Here is a 19,877-nt window from a genome sequence, read left to right as displayed (position 1 = left end):
TCACTGAGGTACTAGTGTTTTTAGGCTCTAAAAAATACCCTATGATCCTATGGGGCATGAGCTAGGGGCAGCAGATGGATCAGGTCCAGGACAAGCTGTGGCAGCAGCCGAGGTTAACATGGCCACTACTGGGAAGACTTCAGGACAATTTAAAATGCCAAACCCCAGGTAAAAGCTATGACATGTAACTGCTTTAAAACCACTCACAAACCAGTGGCAGATTCATTAAAATCCTTCTCGAAGTGGGAGCTGCAAGTTTTTAGTCATGAAGATGCTGTAGTGTGGATGGTGGTGGAGGCTCACTAAGGGCTGTTAATAGGGAAAGGGGTTTCCAAAGAGCTCCCACTAGCCTGCAGTGTAACCACCACTGGCAGGCAATGCCAAGGCCAGTGGAGGGGGTTTTAACACATAAACCGAGAAGAGCTTTTGGAACTATTTGGCATCTGCTCTCAAGGGTTCAAAGAGAGTAATTCTGGAGCCAGTGAAGACTGCTCTGTACCTACGACCCTCTCACACCTTTGTTTGCCCAACGGTTGAACAACCATGACAGGCTGGCATTTACACACCCCAGTATTAACCACACAAGCACTTATGGAACATGCAGTCCTCCCAGTTCGTGATGATTTGTCATTTCAAATTCTAGTGAGGTCACTCTACACCAGCCACTCAGCATAACTTGTTGGATCCCTAGGGATTTCTTAGTACAAATTGCACTCTAGATGTCTGTTTTCTAGGTTAAATCTTGTGAACAAGTTACTAGTCAGAAAGAACAACAGGCACAATGTGTATTTCATATGGAGCCTGATTCAGTCAGTTCTAAAAACATTAAAGCTGAATATCCATGCAGTGGCCTGGTAGAGATTTTGTGGATCTCCTCATCAGGAATTGATTCATCAGCTCATTCATCCCTAAGACTAGAATCCTTTTGGCATTCCAGTAAAGAAGTGTGTGTCTTAGGCGCAGAAATCCATCCTTATGGTGTGGAAAAAACAATCAACTCCCAACTCCAGGTCACTTCAGACTATTGAGGAATTTTGGATGCTCCTCCCCTCGTGGCAGAAGGGTTTCTCCACCGATCTTCGGACCTTTTTTCTCCTAGAAACAGAGACGAGAAGTTAAATGTGTGGTGAAATGTTTCCCACCATTTCTGTGACAGAAAGTGGTGGTAGGGCTGTATTATGTGATAGGAACCTTGACATTCTTACAACTTTGGGCAAAAGCAAATTCCCCACAGTTAAATAGAACAAAGCTTCAAGAAGAGGAAATCCACTAAAACACAGCCTGTGGTTACCTGCATGCACCTGACAAAACACAGACCTGTCTGGTTTTGCTGGGAGCTTGTAAGGGCCCTGAAGCAAAGCGTGGGGAAAAAAGTACCAAGAGAAGCAGGCAGAGTGCTGAGGCGCTCAGCAACTGCTGGCTCCCACTTACCTTCAGCATCCCGTCCCGCTCCCACTTGTAGAGGCCACAGGTACTGAAAGATGAAGAGGGCAGGTGAGGATCACTCTGGTGGGTGTTTGCTGCACAGTATTAGGGGGACCAAAAGTAGCCCCACATCGCTTAACACAAGGGCTGATGTTCCCATCTTAGAAAGTGGTTATGTGATTCCCAGCATGTTACTGGTGAATGGACAGTACAAAGGTCCCTGTCACTGTTTCCCAAGGCTCATTCCTTACCTGCAGGGCTTTTTTGGGAGCCTGTGAAGGGAAATAGCTCGGCTTCCACAAGGACATTTGAAAAAGCGCTTGACAGCATCATGAAAGTGGTAGTCATGGTTATCCTGGACACACGTTTCCAGAGGCTTGAAGTAGGTGTAATTACACTGTCAGGGAGGAGAGAGCGAGCTGTGAGCTTCACCAGCATGTGAGACCTGTTCTGTGGGCTGGCAACAGCTGAACACTGAGGAAAGCATCTCTGTCTTCCCCCACCCTGAGGAGCCCACCAGTCTGAGATCATTGCCCAGGCTTGTCACTGCTCCTCCTAACATTTCCCTCTGCCACCATCCTGCTCCCAGCACCTCATGAGGCACACAATGGCTCTCTGTGCAGTCCCAAAACAGGAAAGGCAGTGAGAGGGAAAGTCCAGCAGGGGCTGAAACTCTGGGAATGGGAGGTAACTCCTCCCTTCCTCTCTATCTGGGATAGTAACAAAGCTCCACTTTTCTTCCTGATGGCAAAGTCCCTGGAAATGCAGCTAGAGGAATCCCACTCAGTGTTATGTTCTCACTTCACTTTGTCTTGTAATATGGGGAACTGAGGGTCCCGGCACAAAGCACTTACTTCAGGGAAGAAACTGGTATTTTTCAGGACACCAACACCCAGAAAACCCACTGGCATCAACACCAAATGGAGGTGTTCAGCACAGCTCTAAAGGCTGCCTTGTCAGTGTCTCCATGTCTCAGTCAAGCAGTGCATGGCTTGTTCTAAGCAACAGGCATAAGGAGCAGAACTGTCTCCGTTTGATCTCTGCACTGGACTGCAGCCAAGAGAGTAACAGATGGGTGTCTGCGGGATGGTCCAGCATCATTCTGTTCCACCCCACTACTGTCGCCCTGGCTCCCCTTCACTCACCGTTTTACACGTCACAGCTCGACATTTCACTTCTTTAATACTCCTCATCTTCTCTTCTAGTTCTTCCTTTTTCACCAGTGGCTCAAAGTATTGCTCCTGCAGTTCAGCCTCACCCTGTGGGGCACACACAAAAGGTTGTGGGAAGACAAAGATGGAAGAAGCTACTCTCTAAACAGCATTAGGGCAAATTACTACTGGGCCTGTTTGAGGTAGACAGCAGTCTGGGAGCCAGAAAAACACCAAATATGTCTTGCTTCCAAAAGAAACCCATATAGTGCCCATGTTGTGATCACCAACCCTGAAATGAGCCACCTCTGAGATGTATGAGTGGGAGGATTTAACAACAGCATAAGCACAAACCTACAAGGACAGTGCAGGGAGAGGTCAGGTAGGCAGATGTAATAAATGGAGTTGGTTCTTAGCCAAACTATTAATCCTCAGAAGACCTTAAACCAGCTGGGACTTCATACCAATGTAATGTGTCCACTCTACCAAACACAGCAAAAAAACCTGATGGCAGCTTGACCTTCCCACGGCTATGGCAGTAATGCTGATTTGCAGCCTGTGTGCTCAGAGATCCCTGACCCTACTCATAGAGTCATTGAATGGTTTGGGTTGGAAAGGACCTTCTGGTTTCAACCCCCTGCCATGGGCAGGGATGCTTCACACTAGACCATGCTGCCCAAGGCTCTGTCCAACCTGGCCTTGAAGCCATTAGATTTGGTGCCTGTGACACATTTGTGTGCCTGTTTCTTGCTGAAATCATTAGGAGTGTAGAGAGCTCCCTAGTTCTGAGCTCTCAGACATGGCTGGATTGAGGCCATACCTCTTTGAGGACATCTGTGTGCTTGGACTTGGCATTCAGGATTTTCTGGAACTCTTCTGACTCCAGATAGGCCAGCTGCTCACGCCGTTTCTTTTGGGCAGGCTCCAGTTCATTCATATCTAGGGGAGACAAAAAGGCTCAGTCCTGCAGAGACTGAGTTCAAACCAAGCTTGTGATCTCTAAGCATGAGCACTGCAGGAGATTTTGGAAGTCTCGGGTCTCTCAGGCAGATGTTCAGGTCAAACAGCAGGAACATGCATAGGGCTGCAGAACAAAAAGCTTTTGTATTTAATAACGTTGCATCTTCTCTCAGAGCTGCACCAGGGATTTCCACATTACTTCCAGGGAGTGAGCAGCGCTGCCTCCCTGACTAATGGAGCAGCATTACAGGGAATGAAGCTGTTCATCCAAGGTCACACAGTAAATCACCACCAGGGACCTCAAGTTCCCACAGAAAATTCAGGTATCTTCCCAGGTGGCACTATTTGGTTTTCTTTGGTTAAGTCAGCCATGCTCAAGTGCCAGGAGAACAGAGATGAGGACAGGGAGCTATCAGAGATTACATCTCACATTCTCTCCACAGGGGTAGAGATTGTTCAGCCTTTGCAACAAACCCGTGAGGTTCTAAACAGAATTAACTTGGCCTCTCTTCACTTTTAACTCGGCAAGTGTTCAGCAGGACATAAGCATGATTTTTCCCTCCTAGAAGCTAACATTACATACCATTCTCTGCCTCTGTACCTTGTGGCTGAGCAACGTTCTTCTCAACCCTTTCAATAATTTCTAGGACATCAGCATCATCAGCTCGTTTCCTCTTGATATTGTTTGGGTCAGTTTTAGCAAGAACCTGCCCTTTTGCTCGTAGTCGGTGTACTGCAGCCAGCTAGAAGCAAGAGAATAGCAGTGAATGTGTTGGTGAGCAGTCTGGCTCCCGTGTTCCTACTTCCAGGAGCAGCATAGGAAGTCTGTCAAATGGAGGAGACAAAGATCCACTGGCCTGAGCTGGCCAAAGAGAGGCCCACCAAAGTCCCCAGCTCTGCTGTACATGTAATTGACCACATACCCAATCTCTTGTGACTTCCTAAGCCATAAAATCGCTTCTACAGTGGTGTTACTGGGCTTGGTAATGCTGCAGCTGTGCTTTAACTGCTTCTCACATCACTACCTTTTTCAGAGGAATCAAATCAGTTGAGATTTCCACATAAACTGGTAATAATTTGGAACTGAGAGAAACTTGCGTGCAACTGTTCCTTGCTGTGCTCCCAGAACGCTAGGACTCATTTTTCCTTATTGGAAGGCAGAAATTTCTCTGACAAACGTGAACACATTTGTGCCAAGGAAAAATGCAGTCTGTTCTGGCTAGCGACCAAAATTATCCAAACTCATGGCACAACATATCTGAACTAGTTTTGTTCACTGTTGCTTACCTGGCAAACAGAAAACACAATACACTGCACTAGCAATGCCAAAGAACAAACGTGCAGTTTAGCTTTCCAGGGATTTTCAGCACAAATCCCATGGCCCTCCCCAGCACTTAAGAGTTTTCATGCTTGTAAAACTATCAATGGCAACGGGCTTTGTTCTCCTTCTGTAAAAGTCACTTCAGCACCTCCCACCCTGATCCAGAACCTATCCACAACCTGATGCTTTAAGATGTCCCAAGCCCACAAAACACAAGAGCAGAAAGAGGAGCCACTGGTGGACAGCGAATGTCCATCCCACTTGCATGAAGAAGAGTGCAAGGACGGCCACAGGGCTACTCCAAACTGCTCTCCAGAGGTAATTTGCCCAAGGGATGACACTGTGTCAGATCATGAAGAATGGAGTCAGTTCTGCTCAGAGAAGTCATCAGGATGCATAAAAAGGTGTTTCTTCAGCAAAAAGCTTAGCATCAGGTTCATAACTTAAACGAGATGCCCTATCTCCCCATCTCTTTTTCCCCAACCCAAGAGGTTGCTCTGTCCCACATTGGCATTTGCTGAAATTACCACTTGTGTTAGTGGCTTCAGTGATGCTTGCTTTTCAGGGAAGATCAAGAGTGAGCTCATGAGCATCACACACATGAGTCAGATCATAACAACTCACTTCTGACCAATTCAGGTGGAGTTTGAACGAGCAGGAGAACCCAGCTCTAGTGGCCAAACGTCACACACAGAAGCTCCTCTTCAGCTGCTGTTTCACTGATCTGGAGGTTGACTACAGGCAGGATGGTAGCATGGACCAGCTGTCAGGAGTGTAGGTTTCTTGTGTACTGCATGCAATAGGCCAGTCTGATCCCACACATCAGAAACCACTAATGTCAGAGCTGAGCTGGCCTATATCTGATCGAAGATTCCTCTGCTACCACAAAACAAACTTCCCTTAACCTCCCCTTCTTAACACTTAGAAGATTCAAAGAGCTCTTACCTTTTTGGCTTCTGCCACGCTGTCTAGCTTTGGTTTTGGAGGAGGAGAAGACCCATCAAAGAAGAGGATATCTTCTCCTTCTGAGAAGCCTGTGCCTAGCTTGGGCCTCTGAGGAGTTGACATTCTGGCAGCTTTGGGAAACTCTGCCCCAGGCACTGGGGACTGTCTGGAGGAGGACAGGGAAGCAGGGCTGCTGGCTTTACTTGTGCTCTGGAGAAACCTTGTAAGACAAGAATAGTCCATTAACATAAGGACACAAGTCAGAGACAGAAAGGTTTGAGAAACAGGAATGGAAGGGATGCAGACTGTGATTTTTCACTAAAATGCCTTCTATTGCTAGTACAACATGTATCGATTTAGGCATTTGGGAGAGTGAAATAAGACTGGCAAGGAACTCACTGAAATCAAGAGTGACATGAAGTCACCAAGAGCGAACAACCAATTGCTTTCAAAACTGAAATGAGAGAGAAGCATCAAGTGAAGCTGGGAAGTGGGAACCAAAAACACTTTGAAAAATGGGCTTCTTTGCAGGCCAGGTAGTAAACAGGAGGACTCCTTGTCACAGAAGTCACATAAATGACAGGTTCATGGGGGTTGTGGGGGAAATCCTTTCAAAGATACTGTTAACAGACACCATCCTGGATTGGGAAGTCCCTGAAATACGCATTGTTGTAGGCTGGGAGAGAATCTGGGGGAGCTATCACCATGATTGTGCCTAGTCTTACTCTGCTTCAGGTTCTGTTTTGGCTCCTTCTGAGCCTTTTGAGGTTACATCAATCTCAGTCTTACCCAGGGTGCCTCTTTCTGAGGTGGTTCTTAGGTTTCTTAACAAGATCTGCACAAAACCCTTGCAAATCTTGAGGTGCAGAAGACCCTTGCAAGCTGGCAATGAACAGAACCAGGACTCCTGAGCCCAGTTTCCTACTCTAATCAGGTTCTTCCCGTCATGCTGGGCACTGTGCTGGAGCATTTGGATCTCCACTGAATATTGGGGTATTTCTATTTCAATGAAGTTTTCCTTAAAACACCAAAACACCTCCCACAGTTATAGTCGGGCCACAGTAACAGAACCCTTCCTGTGCAGGTCAGTGTGCATTTTACCTCCTCTGAATCTCTTCAGAACGCTTCTTTCTGGCTTCTAGTAACTTCAGTTTCTGTTGCTTGAGCAGTGCAGAAGCAGAGACAGGCTGGATACTGGGCTCTTGCTTCTTTTCAACATCTGGGAAATCAAACAAACAAACAAACAAACAAAGACACTAATGTTTGCTCAGAAGGAGGGTAAGTGATTTCAGGAGTGGGTTTTCCTCCAGGCAAAAGGACAATACCTGCTTTGGTCCAGTGTTTGCAGAGGTTTCGTGCTCCAAAAGTTGGCTGTGCCAGTAGTTCCCTGAATTCCTCAGAACACTGCATGGGTCTCTTTCCTGCACCTGGAGCAGAAGAGGCAGAAATACAGTAGATCTGGAGTCAGGAAGGGAAGCAGGCGTGGTTTTAGGTTGGAAGAAACCCCTGTAGGTCACCTGAGTAAGGACCCCCCCCAAAGCAAGGCCAGCTTCTACATTATTTTGATTACCCAAGCCCTTGTGTTCACATAGCACATCATGAAGACATTTCCATTCCTTCTGCAAACCCATCAGTACACAGCTCCTCAGCAGCCTTGACTATATGTGGTACTCCACCATTCCCATGTTTAGAATGCTTGAAAGCCCTGAAGCCACCACATCTTATCCCTGGAAAACTAAGAGCTAGAGACAGGGACACACTGTGTTGTCTGCAATGGAGGCAACTGAGGGAACTGAATGTGAACAAGATTTCTAATTGGCACGTAGAGCACATAGTTTAAATCATCTGTTATCTGCTCTCCACTGGGCATAAGGAGGATGTCATATTAACTGCTTTACAGAAACGGAGGCAGTGAAGATCGGTGACATCCCCAAAACTATGGAAGGAATATGCTTTGAAGATCACAAAAGAAAAGCACTAGGAGCAGGCTGGGTACTCTGGAGGTCCCCTGCATTGCAGACCTGACTGATTTATACTTAATATTCCTTGGAAGCTGTCAAGATTGACAGAAGTCATTTATTTTAATCAAAGAAAATAATTTCCCTGGTTCAAAGTTCTTAAAACTTCCAGTTCTCCTTAATCTGTCAAAGAGCTTCTGTCACTGTCTAAAGACAGAACAGGAGACTTAATTCAGGGGCACTGATGAAAAACAGATGCATTGAGCTACCCAGCTGCTTAGTTACATTTGCCTTGCAGCTATGTTCTCAAGATGGAAGAGGGGTTTTGATCAATTGAGAAAGCAGCCTGCAAATGGCTATCTCTGTAGCAGAGCAATTGCCAGGTTTATCCAGTGAGTAACAAGGTCCTGGGACACATCTACGCATTCATCTGGGAATATCTGGAAGGTGAAGAGGCTACATGGGTAATTAGGTACCAATTTTCTGCTTGGTTTCCTGGACAATTGCATCGACTCCTCTCACGACGAGATTGGAGAGAGTGGTTTGAATCTTCTTTTTCGGCACTGCAGCTGCTGCACTAGAAAGAGGAAACAAAACCAGAACATCAGTTTTCCCATTCTGAAAGGAACGACAAGAGCTCAACAAAACTCCAGGCTCCTTCAACAGTGCCTCCATCTGCCACCTGTCTGACTTTGGGAATGATGTGGAGCTAAACCCAAATTCTAGCACAATGTTTAGGATCTTCCATTTCTGCCTGGGTTGAGATATGCACTTCCTATGCCTTGAGAGAAAACTAAACATAGTTAATGGTTAAACTTTGCTCAGAAATAGTTACGAGATACACACTGATCGCTTAATAATAAGCAGGGTGTACTACTTCTCTTCATTACCACACAGTAATACTGTGTTATTTCAGTCAAGGAAGAGAGGAGGAAATACACTGAATATGGAATTAAATGCCATGAGCCGTAACTAAATACAGTAACAGAACGCCTCTGAAAAATACTCATCTTGGAGACTCAAATGCTTGTGATTTCATGATAAAGTTCATTTTACCTACTGAAACACAATGCTGCCTGGCTACGCACCACTATATTGAGAGGTATAACCACCCCTTACCACATCTTCGTGCCACCTGTTAACATTCTCCTATCAAACAGCAACTCTGTTATCCCATGGGACCAGAAGGATTACACCAAACATGGGGCATTTCCTCCTCTCTGGTGAATGTAGTTATGGCAAAGGGATCACTATCTAAGTAGACCCCCTTAGAGCCTCAGGCTCACTTGTAAGGGAGGAAGTCTGTTGCAAAGCAAGGAAAATAACTGGTTTATCTTACACTGAGGCTGCATATGCTGCTGAAGAGACTCCTCCATAGTAAAACCCATCCTGACACAGCCTCTCCTTCAAAGAGGGATTCCTCCGGCCAACTTTTCTGGGAACGCGGCCACCAGAAAAGGTGGACTGAAGATCTGCCCGCCTGGAGCTGAGCTTTTTGTACTGGGATTGGATGTGATACTGGCAATATTCACAGTCATTCTGAAAAGAAATGGGAGAAGCCTGTTGCAGAACACCAGCAAGTACAACGTACTTCATTCTTCTCACTCACATGCATCCTTCTATGGCTAAACTGAAGAACCCTATTGTACTGCTGCAGCATTTGATCAGTTCAACAAATTTATGCCCACACTCCAGCAATATAAAACAGAACTCAAATTGTCCATACTAATCCCTGGAAATTGTCCATACTAATCACTGAAAAAAGACCTGTGTGTTAAGGAATGTTAAGGTTATTCCTCGGGTCAAGTCAGTTGATGTCCCAGGCCCTCTTCCCCAGATTCTGCACTCTTGACTCTAAGCTGTACGTAATTTTCTTACTGGCATGAACAGGAAGGAAAACGAATGGGTCAGTGTCAATCCAGGGAGCTTAGAACTGAAGATAATGAGTCTACCAGTGAGAGACAGCAGTGCCACAAATGCACTCACTCAGGGTGTTCTTAACTTTCTCCCAACACCTCCCTCCCAGTTCTCATTGATATTCATCTGCCCAGATCTGTGTAACTACAATTACCCCACAATCAAACGTGTTTTGTCACCCATTAAACAGCCAGTTCTTTCGTGAGGTTCTTCTGCCAGACAGCCTTCATCTACAGTTTGCTCCAGGCGGTACTGGAACATCTCACTGGCACCTAGAGCCTTGTGCGCAGCCACCTCCTGGAGTGGGTCTGCAATCACAGCCGTGTTTTGCTACAGGTATCTTCTGTATTTGTCTTCCTCCTTCTCCGCCCACTTTGAGTTCCTCCCCAGTTCTCCATTCCTTCATTTGCTCTCCTCCTAAGTGCTACGCTACTACCTGTAATCCTTCCAATTTAGATGGTGTTCCTTTCAGGTTCATAACATCACCATAGCCATTAAGTGACATTGTCCACCAGTCCTTTAAAGAAGTACAGATCAGTACTGTTCCTAAAAGAAGAATCCCAACACCTTTTTCCTCTCATCTCCAGTGCCCCCCACGTTTATGTATAAATATTCTGGCAGCCTGCAGGCACACTGGACCAGAGAACTCACTGGGTTAAAACCATCTCTGAAAAACACCACCATTCCCAAGAAAACCTCCTATTGTTTTACCTTGCATGAGTTCCCTAGTGCAGTGCATGGAAGCTTGCACTGGTGCAAAGGAGAGTGAAAGGGTATGGAGATTGTGGTGCTCATGGGTCAAGACCCTCTCTTTTCAGTGCTTTCCATATACGGAACTACTGTGCCATCACAGAAGAAGCTCCTCTGAGTTTCATTTCTCAACTCCTCCACATACTTTAGTTACAAGTGAAAGAGTCAGAACGTCAGAACAAAATCAGCAGCCAGACATAAAGATGCCCTTCCAAACTCCTGAGATACAGACCAGGTTCACAATCTGTGCACAAGGATCACCATTCTTCTTCCTGGCTTTGCAGGTGCCCATGTCCAGAGCTTCACCCATGAGAAGGATCTTCTGGGGATGGTCAACAGACAAACACACCTAGAAAGCAGTAAGAGCATGTCTTGAGGAGGAACTGAATGGGTTTCTCTCTAGATAGCACTGGTTTGGCTCTGATCCAGGTTGGTACCTCTGGTATTAACAATGCAGCTTTAAAATGCAGGCCCAGTTTAAGAAAACCGCATATCCTGTTCAGACTGAGAAAAGGCTCAGTGAGAAAAAGTGCATTTCCTTCTCACAAAGATAAAGATGTATTTCTGTGCTGAGCCTCAGGAAACCAAGGACCAGCAAAGGCAGTTGTGAATGAATGATGGTCCTGTCCAGCTCAGCTCTGACACCATCACAGCACCCACATTCAGCAGTGGATGGGAAGAGCAGATGTAGTAGAGCTCTCTGTCCCTCTCCATATATTTAGGTCAAATGCAAGAAGAGTGCCTACTTCACACAAGCAAAGATACTAGGAATTGTGTCTGTAGGTAAGAAACACTTTGAGTAGTCAATTTTAATGTAGTTCTAAATATGTACATTTTAGCTAAGAACAATTCTTCACAGTTAAATATAGCCCTGCACTAACTCTGCTGTGCCTTTCTATTCACCAATAGGATTTTTTACTGCTTATTCCTGTTAATTTAAGCAATTAGATGGCTTAATAGACAGTCAATGTGATTCTTCATTTTTCCATTTGGAGAATTTAAGATGCAAAACAGTACATCACTAGCAACTAGCCTGAAATTCTGCTTTACAGAAGCCAGTCAAATCGGCTTCCATTCCAGTGCAATTAAAAATATATTAAACAATAACTAATTTCTTAGCAAAATGAAGCCATCTTAAATGTTTTGATACCTACAGGAAAGTAATTCATCATGTTCTGCATTTAGAAGTAACGGATTAAACAAGTCAGCTACTATTTATCAACTTACTATACATAACATAGTTTGTTTAATAAATCAAATGTTACTCCATCTCAGTCATGATTTTGGAACCAGGAAACATTTTGCAATCACATCTCTTGCTTAAATTAGAAGAGAAAAATAAGCACCCCACCTTTTTCAGCTTGGAGAGGCCTTTAGGCTGAAATAGACATTGCATTGAAGTAGCTGAATAAACTGAAATGAAAACACACTCTGTACATCAGTGTGTGAGACAACTACAACCATGAGCAGATTAAACACTTGAATAAATTCTACTTTTAGATGCTTAATAGGACTTCTTTGAAGTTCAGTCTTCCAGAAGGCTGGGAATAAATACACACCATGCAAATATCTGAATACAGTTTAAACTTTGCAGGCAAACTGGTGTAATTTCAGCCTAACTATGTGATACAGAGCTAATTCTCAAGCAGATATAAGAAAGTTCAGCTATGGGGTTTTATCAACAGCTGACGGACAAGTGAAAAATCCTCTCACCTCATCTGAGCCTTCTTTAGGTTTCATAGGATTGGCATTAAGCAGCCCAATTACTGTGCCTTGGTCTGTCTTCCAGTGCTCTTTGTGGACATCACCAAACAAGAAGAGTGAGACACACTGATTGAGATCCCGTAGGTCATTCAGCCGCCAAATACTGAAGGTTCTGCCCTGGAACAGACATTCACTTTCCTTTCAGGTCTCAATATAAGGACACTGACTGCAGCCCCTGTTGCTTTTAAAGAGTTATTCTGATTCCCACCCCCCTGCCCAGTGTTCTGATTTCATAGAATCATAGAATGGTTTGGGTTGGGAGGGACCTTAAAGCTCATCCAGTTCCAACTGCCTGCCATGAGCAGGGACACCTTCCACCAGAGCAGCTTGCTCCAAGCCCCATCCAACCTGGCCTTGAACACTGCCAGGGATGGTGCATTTAGAAAAGCAAAGTTTGGAACAGCAGTAAGAGATACAACACCTCCAGCCCTACCACGCACCCAGTTCTGGGGTTCTTAAAGGCTAAAATAGCACAGTAATAGTGCTGTCACCAATCTTCCTGATATTAAAGCTGGACAGTGCTCTTGCTTGCTGAATAAAGACAGTTTTACTGCACTGAACAAATAAACCCAAGGCATATCTCCGTTTCATCAATGACTTTCTATAGGACATGTACACCATCTAGGACAGAATGACCTCTAGGGAAATAATGGAAGTAGAATGTATTGGCACATTTAAAACAAAGACTGAGGATCACAGTCTTACTTATTTTTTTATTGGCATTTAACATATAATGAACACTTAAAACAGATTGATGCAATGGTTACATTAGCCAATGCTACTGTCTGGGACAACTGGTAAGCTAAGGACTTATCCCAGCATTAGTGCATGAAAGCACGCAAGCCAAGATCTTTAATACAGGAGGTCTTCATTAACTCCATGGAGCTGACTGATAAAGACCTAGTTTCTCAGGAAAGAAGACCAACATTTCACTTGAGCTGAGCAAGGGATACAACAGTTACTTACGTTATTTGTGCTCTGAGGTGTGACCTTTTTCACTATGACTCCAAATGTTACCCAGTCTGTTTCCTCCAGGTTTTCTGTAGCAAGTTTGCTCTTCAGCTGTGACAGTCGGATGAGCTTCCTGTTAGCCATTTTCCTGTCCATTTCAGCTGACGACACACGGGGTTTTCTGGATTGTACAAAAGAGAACACATCCATTAGCATAAATGGACAATGAAAATCATCCAGCATTCTCCTGGGGAGACTGCGTCTTGCTGCAAAATTTCTTGTGCCTTATTTCACCCAGAGGTAACTCGAAACAAACCCCCTCTGTTCAGGACACTGTACAAACACCAGACAGGTATTGATCACGCTGATTATTGTTCAAATAGGTGCACCGGAACTTAGCCCCAAGCCTGCATTAACTGCGCGTTTCAGGAATGACTGAATACAACTGACTGAGCAGAGTTTGGAAATCCAGCAGGTATCGGATGAGGAAACACACCGTGAGTATTCAGAGACCTCTTGTGGCCACATTTAGTATGGAGATTGTGAGGCTGCTCAGTGCAGAGGAGAATGCTCAACCAGAGCACAGCTGGGCTTTGCACATGCCCACTGCTCCCCTCCACCACTGAGGACATCCAGAGGAAAGCAGTGCTAATAAAAAGATGGGGTTTTTTTTTGTTGTTAGAGAAGAGCAGAGAAATAGAAACATGGTACTAAGCTAAAAGTCAATGTTTCGTATTTACTGATCGCCCAGCCGGTGCTATGGCTTTGTGCTACATCACCTAACGACAACTGACTGATGTGACATGGTTAAATGATGTCTATGCAGCAAATCAGGAATCCAGTCCCCTGCACACCGCTCGTGTGACCAGCACCACAGGATATTAGACTGACTGCATTTTCACTGCCATTACTGGAGGGTGGTGTTCCCAGACAGAGCCCAGTGCTGGGCTGCTCACCTTAATCTCAGCCCCGAGAAGGTTTCCACAGACACTGGCTGAGCTGTTGCACTGGAGCGTGCAGGCATGTGAGGAGTCTTCTCTCTGGTCACCTTACTGGGTGTGTTCCCTGCAGCAGATTGGAGAGGCTGGAATGCCAGACTGAGGATTTGCTGTGGAGGAGGAGCCTTGTTCTCTTTACCAGGAAAAAAAGCAAGGAAAAAACTCTTGATCACAAAAGAAAACTTCTAAATAAAAATAACACTAACTTAAAACTGACCAGAGACTGGAGTCTAATATAACACACTTTAAAAAACGGTGTGAAACTGTCTGGTCTCACTGGGAACTAACTGACAGCTCTGAACCAGTCACATATAACTCAAGCAAATGTAACTGCCTGGTGAGGAGCTTCCCAGAGCAGCTCTCATTTTCCAGGCAAGCTAAACTGTCAGATATACATGTAGTGTCAGTGTCCAAGTTAACCATCGCAGTACAGAACCTACTGCAAAGAATATAGTAAGTAACTCTGTAATAAGCTCTGTTCGCTCTGCCAGACTGCTTTTAATGTACCAACTAATACAAAACTGTCCTGGATGTGTCTATACTGCTGCTGTGAACTAGATGAGCTTCCAAAACCAGCCCAGTGTGTTCCAGTGAAAAGGCAGACTGGGAATGGTACCTGCTTTTGATTTCTGGGTTCCTCGCTTGGCTGGAGGTAAAGGATTGCCCAGCTGGGCTGAGAAACACGGTGACTCTTGCAGCTTCTGAACATTCCTTTCCTTTAAAGGTGAACAGGGAGATTTACCTGGCCAAGGAAACAAAATAGTGTGACATCTCAGAATCTGGACTCAAACATTAAGAATTGCTCCAAACTTAAGTAATTCTCTCGATAACAAATCCAAGCCAGGGTCCCACATGGAAGCCCTTCAGCTAAGTTGCCAGCATCTGAAATGCAAGAGCTGGAAAAGCCCCAATGAGTCTTCTCCATGATGACCTAAAACTTTGGATGTCACTGAAACCATGAAGATGTGGAAAGCAGGAGCATCCCCTTGCTTTTCAATTTTCCCATGTAGTTTCATTACTACACCAAGCGTGCTACAGCAACAAACACAGCTGTATTTTCTGTGTGTTACAACATCTGTCAGTAAAATAGGACCCTTCCAAAAGACTCTGGAGCACTTCATGAAAGTTGCCCCATGTAGAATCTATCCGTAATGCAGATACCAAAACTGCGGCTCACTGATTTAGCCTGCAGCTGCAGGAAACAGTCTGGGTCAGAATACACCAGGGCATCATTCCTCCTTGCTGCTCAGGGGCCACTTTAGGATTATTTCCAAGACTCCATCTTGCCTATAAATTGCACATTGGTAAGACAACAAATTCTAAACCCATTTAATTAGTCTTATTACCAGGAGTTTTCTTCTCAAGGCCTGAACTGGATTGCTGCCCAATAGCAGCCTTTTGCAACTGCTCCTGTAAAGTCTTCATCTGTTCTTGCAATTTCCTCAGCTCAGCTAGGAAAGAAAGGAGAAGAAAAAGGATAATAATGAAGACAGCAGGAAGTCATTGCAAAGAGGGATTTTTGAGATCCCTGTAAGTCTGGCAGCTTTACTACATCATAGGAACTTACAAAACAAAGGCTCAAGCCACAGTACAGATTTATTTGGTTCTATGAAGCTCACACCGCAGGGACACTTTTGCATACAGCCTGGAGCTGACTTCTCATATAAATATTTTACTTGAACATGGTATATTGCTTGCTGTGTTGCATGTAACTTTCCTAATAAACATAAGACAATTTAAATGGCTGATTATTGAACTCCTTTGCATAAATAAATGCTTCTGATATAATCAAATGTGTGGCTTGGACACAGGAAAGCTCAGTGGCCAGCTCTGCTTCCACACTGACTGATACAGGAGAACCTCCTGCCAGTAAGTCCTGACTGAGGGGGAAGGGACTGCTGTGATAGTGAAAGATGCCAGGATGACAGCCTTGAGCATCAAAGCAACATTGTTCCTTTATTTGATAAGGCTCAGGTACACAGGCACCTTCTCTATCCTAGCTTAGACTCCCTGGCTTACTTAAATCTCCTGTCTTTCTCTTGTGAAAACAGGTCTGGTGAGTTTGGCCACTGAGCACCAAAAACTGGACTTTCACAAGGACTTTCTGTATTCTCTTTCTGGCACCACCCTAAACTGAGAAGCAGCAGGCCCTGCCTTCCACCCATTAGCTCTCTAGAGACAAGATGTATACAATAGAACAGATAAAATATGCTGTTACAGAAACCTTGTAGTTCTTCATTGGTTTTCTCTTTTGCCTGACTGGGAGCTGAAGTGGAGGGAGTTTCCTCTGCTGCCTTCTCCTCTTCCAGCAGGTCGTCTACATCTCCAAACAGCATAGCCAGATTCTCCTTCTGCTCATCAATGGGACTGTCCTCAGCATCCACCTCCTCAGTGTAGGATGCATCATCTTCTGCATCAAAGAGCTCATCGTATTCATCTGGTTCTCCCCCCTCATCCTCTGGAGCATCTTCCTCCTCAGGAGATTTCCTGTCCTCAGTTGCCTCACTTTCTTCCAGGAGGGAGGCCAACAGATCCAAGTCACCATCAGCTAAGGTAAAAATGAAACTCAAGCGTTAAAGTTGCCATGGAATAAACCATCCAAGATACTCTAATTACAAGCTAATGACAACTAAAATTAAAGCAGAGCAGCAATTACCATTCAGCTTTGGATAAAGGAAAATAGAGCAGCTTCCTACTGTCTGGTTGGATGGAACTGTGGTTGCAAACACTCTCAGCTTGTGATTCAGGCTGGCTACTCAGCAGAAAACTTGCAGACTGCTAGCACTGGCTTTCTCTCCTATGCAGCTGCTTGTACAAAGAAAAGCCTGGGACCTGTAAAGGTGTAGCCAGGAGCTTTACAGAGACATGCATGTGGCTTTTGCCAGTGGAAGATGAAAGGGAAGATGCAAAGCAGACAAGAAAGCATGTTTTCAGATATGGTTTGCTTAAGGAAGCGCATAGAGAACAAAGAAATATGGTCTAAAGGGAAAAATAATGGAAAAAAGAAGAGCACATAGAGAGAGAGGAATGGGACAGATAGAGCATAACTGAAATTCAGAACAAAACAAGGAATTAGCTTTTGCTACTGAAGGAGACACAAAATCAAGGAAGGGTTAAAGCAGCCTCACAGAAAGGTGACAAGAAGGCAAGAGGCAACCTCAGATGCCTTTGCAAGTGAAATCAGTGTAACATAATTTCCTTTGCTCGAAGGTTTATCAAGTTTTTTTAACACTTGAACATATTACCTAATATACTGATCAGAATGTACCTTTCCCACTGAAAGTAAGAGTAATTTCCCCCTTACCATTCATGATTTCACCAGGATTTCTTCAGCAGTCCCTCAAGGAAAAATGTTGTCTGTTATGGGGAGAACAACAGTGCTACTGTTAAAGTAGACACAGCTCATCTAGAAATACATATCATGTTGAGGCTCCTTATTTGATGATCTGCAAACCACCAGCTTGTCTTTAGTCACAGCTGCAGATGAGGACTCCACTAAATCTAAACCTCTCCTGTACATTTTCCACATGTAAAGTCTGACCTGTGCTGAACTCCCTGCAGCATAAGGGCATCACTTTTAGGAAAAAAAGCCCCTATCAGACAAAGATTTTAAGAAATGCCAGCCACATCCTTACAGTAATAACCACTTCCACTTCACCAACCTGCACCATAATTATAATTAGCATTTAATTATTAACATCTAACAGTTCATAGAATCCCAGACCAGTTTGGGTTGGAAAGGACCTTAAGATCATCCAGTCCCAACCCCTGCCACAGGCAGGGACACCTTCCACTAGAGCAGGTTGCTCCAAGCCCCTGTGTCCAACCTGGCCTTGAACACTGCCAGGGATGGGGCAGCCACAGCTTCTCTGGGCACCCTGTGCCAGCGCCTCAGCACCCTCAGAGGAAAGCAATAAGTCTTAAAAGTGTGATTTCTGCATCTTTCACAGGTTCTCCACTTCATGGACACATGGCCATAAAAATTAAAGATCACAGGCTGATATAAATGGCCAAGGGAAGGCTGGATTAGAGGAAGGGAAATCCACTGAGGAAGAAAGGAGGTTGTAGTACAGTGGGGGTCGGTCTCTTCTCCCAAGTACCAAGTGATAGGACCAGAGGAAATAGCCTCAAGCTGCACAGGGGAGGTTTAGGTTGAATATTAGGAAATATTTATTCACTCGAGGGTGCTCAGGCACTGGCACAGGCTGCCCAGGGCAGTGCTGGAGTCACCGCCCCTGCAAGTGTTCACACACCGCGTAGGTGAGGCCCTCAGTGCCATGGGTTAGTGGTGGCCTTGGCAGTGCTGGGCTAAAGGTTGGACTGGATGAGCTTAAAGGTCTTTTCCAACCTAGTTGATTCTATGATCCTTACTATTATTAGACCCAAACTTTTAACTCTGTGCTTACAGATCTTCCTGCTGCAGAGGCTTTGGTTTCGCCCATAAACTTCACTTTTAATAGCTCTCTCTTTTCTCTTGCTCCAGGATATTAATTTTCAGCAAGGCACAAAACACAACCCAAGCGCATACACGAGCAGGACTGGCTCAGGGGCCACCAGAGCTCCTGCTGTCCCGCCGGTGGCACAGGCCCGGGGACCACTCCGCTCAGCGGGACGGGCCAGCCCGGCATCTCCCTCCGACTGACGGCCAGCACCGGAGTACCAAGGTCCGGCTGTGCTGTGCCGGCACTGCGGGACCGCCATCGCTGCCCCCAGTGCATTCCCAGTTATACCCCAGGGGCCACCCCGCCATCAGCAGCCTCCTTCCCCTCCTCGCTCGGCCGCCTCCCCACCAGGGGAACCCCGACCGGGGGTCTCGGACCCCTCACCCCAGCTCTGCTCTACTCCATCCCTCCCTCCCCCCAGTGCCGCTCTCTGGGGCCCGCTCCCCCGGCTCTCCCTCACGGCCCCACTCACCACCATCCCCGCGCTGTCCGGCACCCGCCAAAACTCCAACCTGGCTCCGCCCCGTCCCGCGCATGCTCGGCTTCCGGTGCGGGGAGCGCGCCAGCCCCGGGCCTGGCAGAGGGGGGCAGCTCGGCGCCATCTTGGCTGTAGGGGAGCTGGTGGGGATCGGGCCATGGGGTAATGTCCTGTGCCGAGAGGGACACGGGAGTGAGGGTGACCGTGTCATGGCACTGCGAGACGCCTCCGGTGTGAGATGTCATGGCCTGTCCCCTGGGGTAGCACCATGGCGCCACACCTATGTCTGTACAGATGTGGGCTCTGGTTAGACTCCTCTGGCTATGGAGAACTGGCCGTGTCTGGTCAGGGGGGCCTCTAGTTATAGTCGTCTGAATAGAATCATAGAATCACAGAACGGTTTGGGTTGGAAAGGACCTTAAAGCTCCACCAATTCTCACCCCCCCTGCCACAGTCAGGGACACCTTCCACTAGAGCAGGTTGCTCCAAGCCCCTGTGTCCAACACTGCCAGGGATGGGGCAGCCACAGCTTCTCTGGGCACCCTGTGCCAGCGCCTCAGCACCCTCACAGGGAAGAACTTCCTAGAGTAAAGAATAAGCTAAATAATCTCTGCACTTGTGTTAAGGCAGCAACTGCAAACCCAGGTATTGCCATAGGAGTATCAGCTAGGTTGGAAAAGACCTTTATGATCAAGTCCAATCCAGGACTGCCAAGTCGATGAGCAACTGACAGGATTGTGTAGTCCAGTTCAGTATTTCTTTGGTACAAGCAACTATGATTCTGTGAAAAACAGTATTCCTGAGTAAGTACACGCTC

At 45.9% G+C, this 19,877-nt stretch overlaps 1 protein-coding gene across 1 annotated transcript; it reads right to left on the bottom strand.

The window, feature by feature from the left end:
* MCM10 (minichromosome maintenance 10 replication initiation factor) lies at positions 1-19,129 on the bottom strand. The gene is made up of 20 exons (XM_061368123.1): positions 19,055-19,129; positions 17,445-17,497; positions 16,365-16,688; positions 15,487-15,591; positions 14,757-14,882; positions 14,099-14,273; positions 13,158-13,323; positions 12,141-12,308; positions 10,660-10,776; positions 9,100-9,299; positions 8,237-8,337; positions 7,128-7,229; positions 6,904-7,021; positions 5,803-6,022; positions 4,120-4,279; positions 3,397-3,515; positions 2,571-2,684; positions 1,677-1,822; positions 1,432-1,474; positions 1-1,095 (listed from the first exon to the last, which is right to left on the bottom strand). Exons 2-20 carry the CDS (start codon positions 17,449-17,451, stop codon positions 1,012-1,014), a joined length of 2,595 nt encoding a protein of 864 aa, XP_061224107.1. The 5' UTR covers positions 17,452-17,497; positions 19,055-19,129; the 3' UTR covers positions 1-1,011.
* Positions 19,130-19,877: the final 748 nt, after the last annotated feature.

The sequence above is a fragment of the Neopsephotus bourkii genome, unplaced genomic scaffold (assembly GCF_033783945.1).
Source record: "Neopsephotus bourkii isolate Nb327-2 ecotype Australia unplaced genomic scaffold, CSIRO-AGI_Nbou_v1 NB_1423, whole genome shotgun sequence".
In the NCBI taxonomy this organism is placed as follows: domain Eukaryota; kingdom Metazoa; phylum Chordata; class Aves; order Psittaciformes; family Psittacidae; genus Neopsephotus; species Neopsephotus bourkii.
This window is presented reverse-complemented; position numbering and strand designations above follow the sequence as displayed.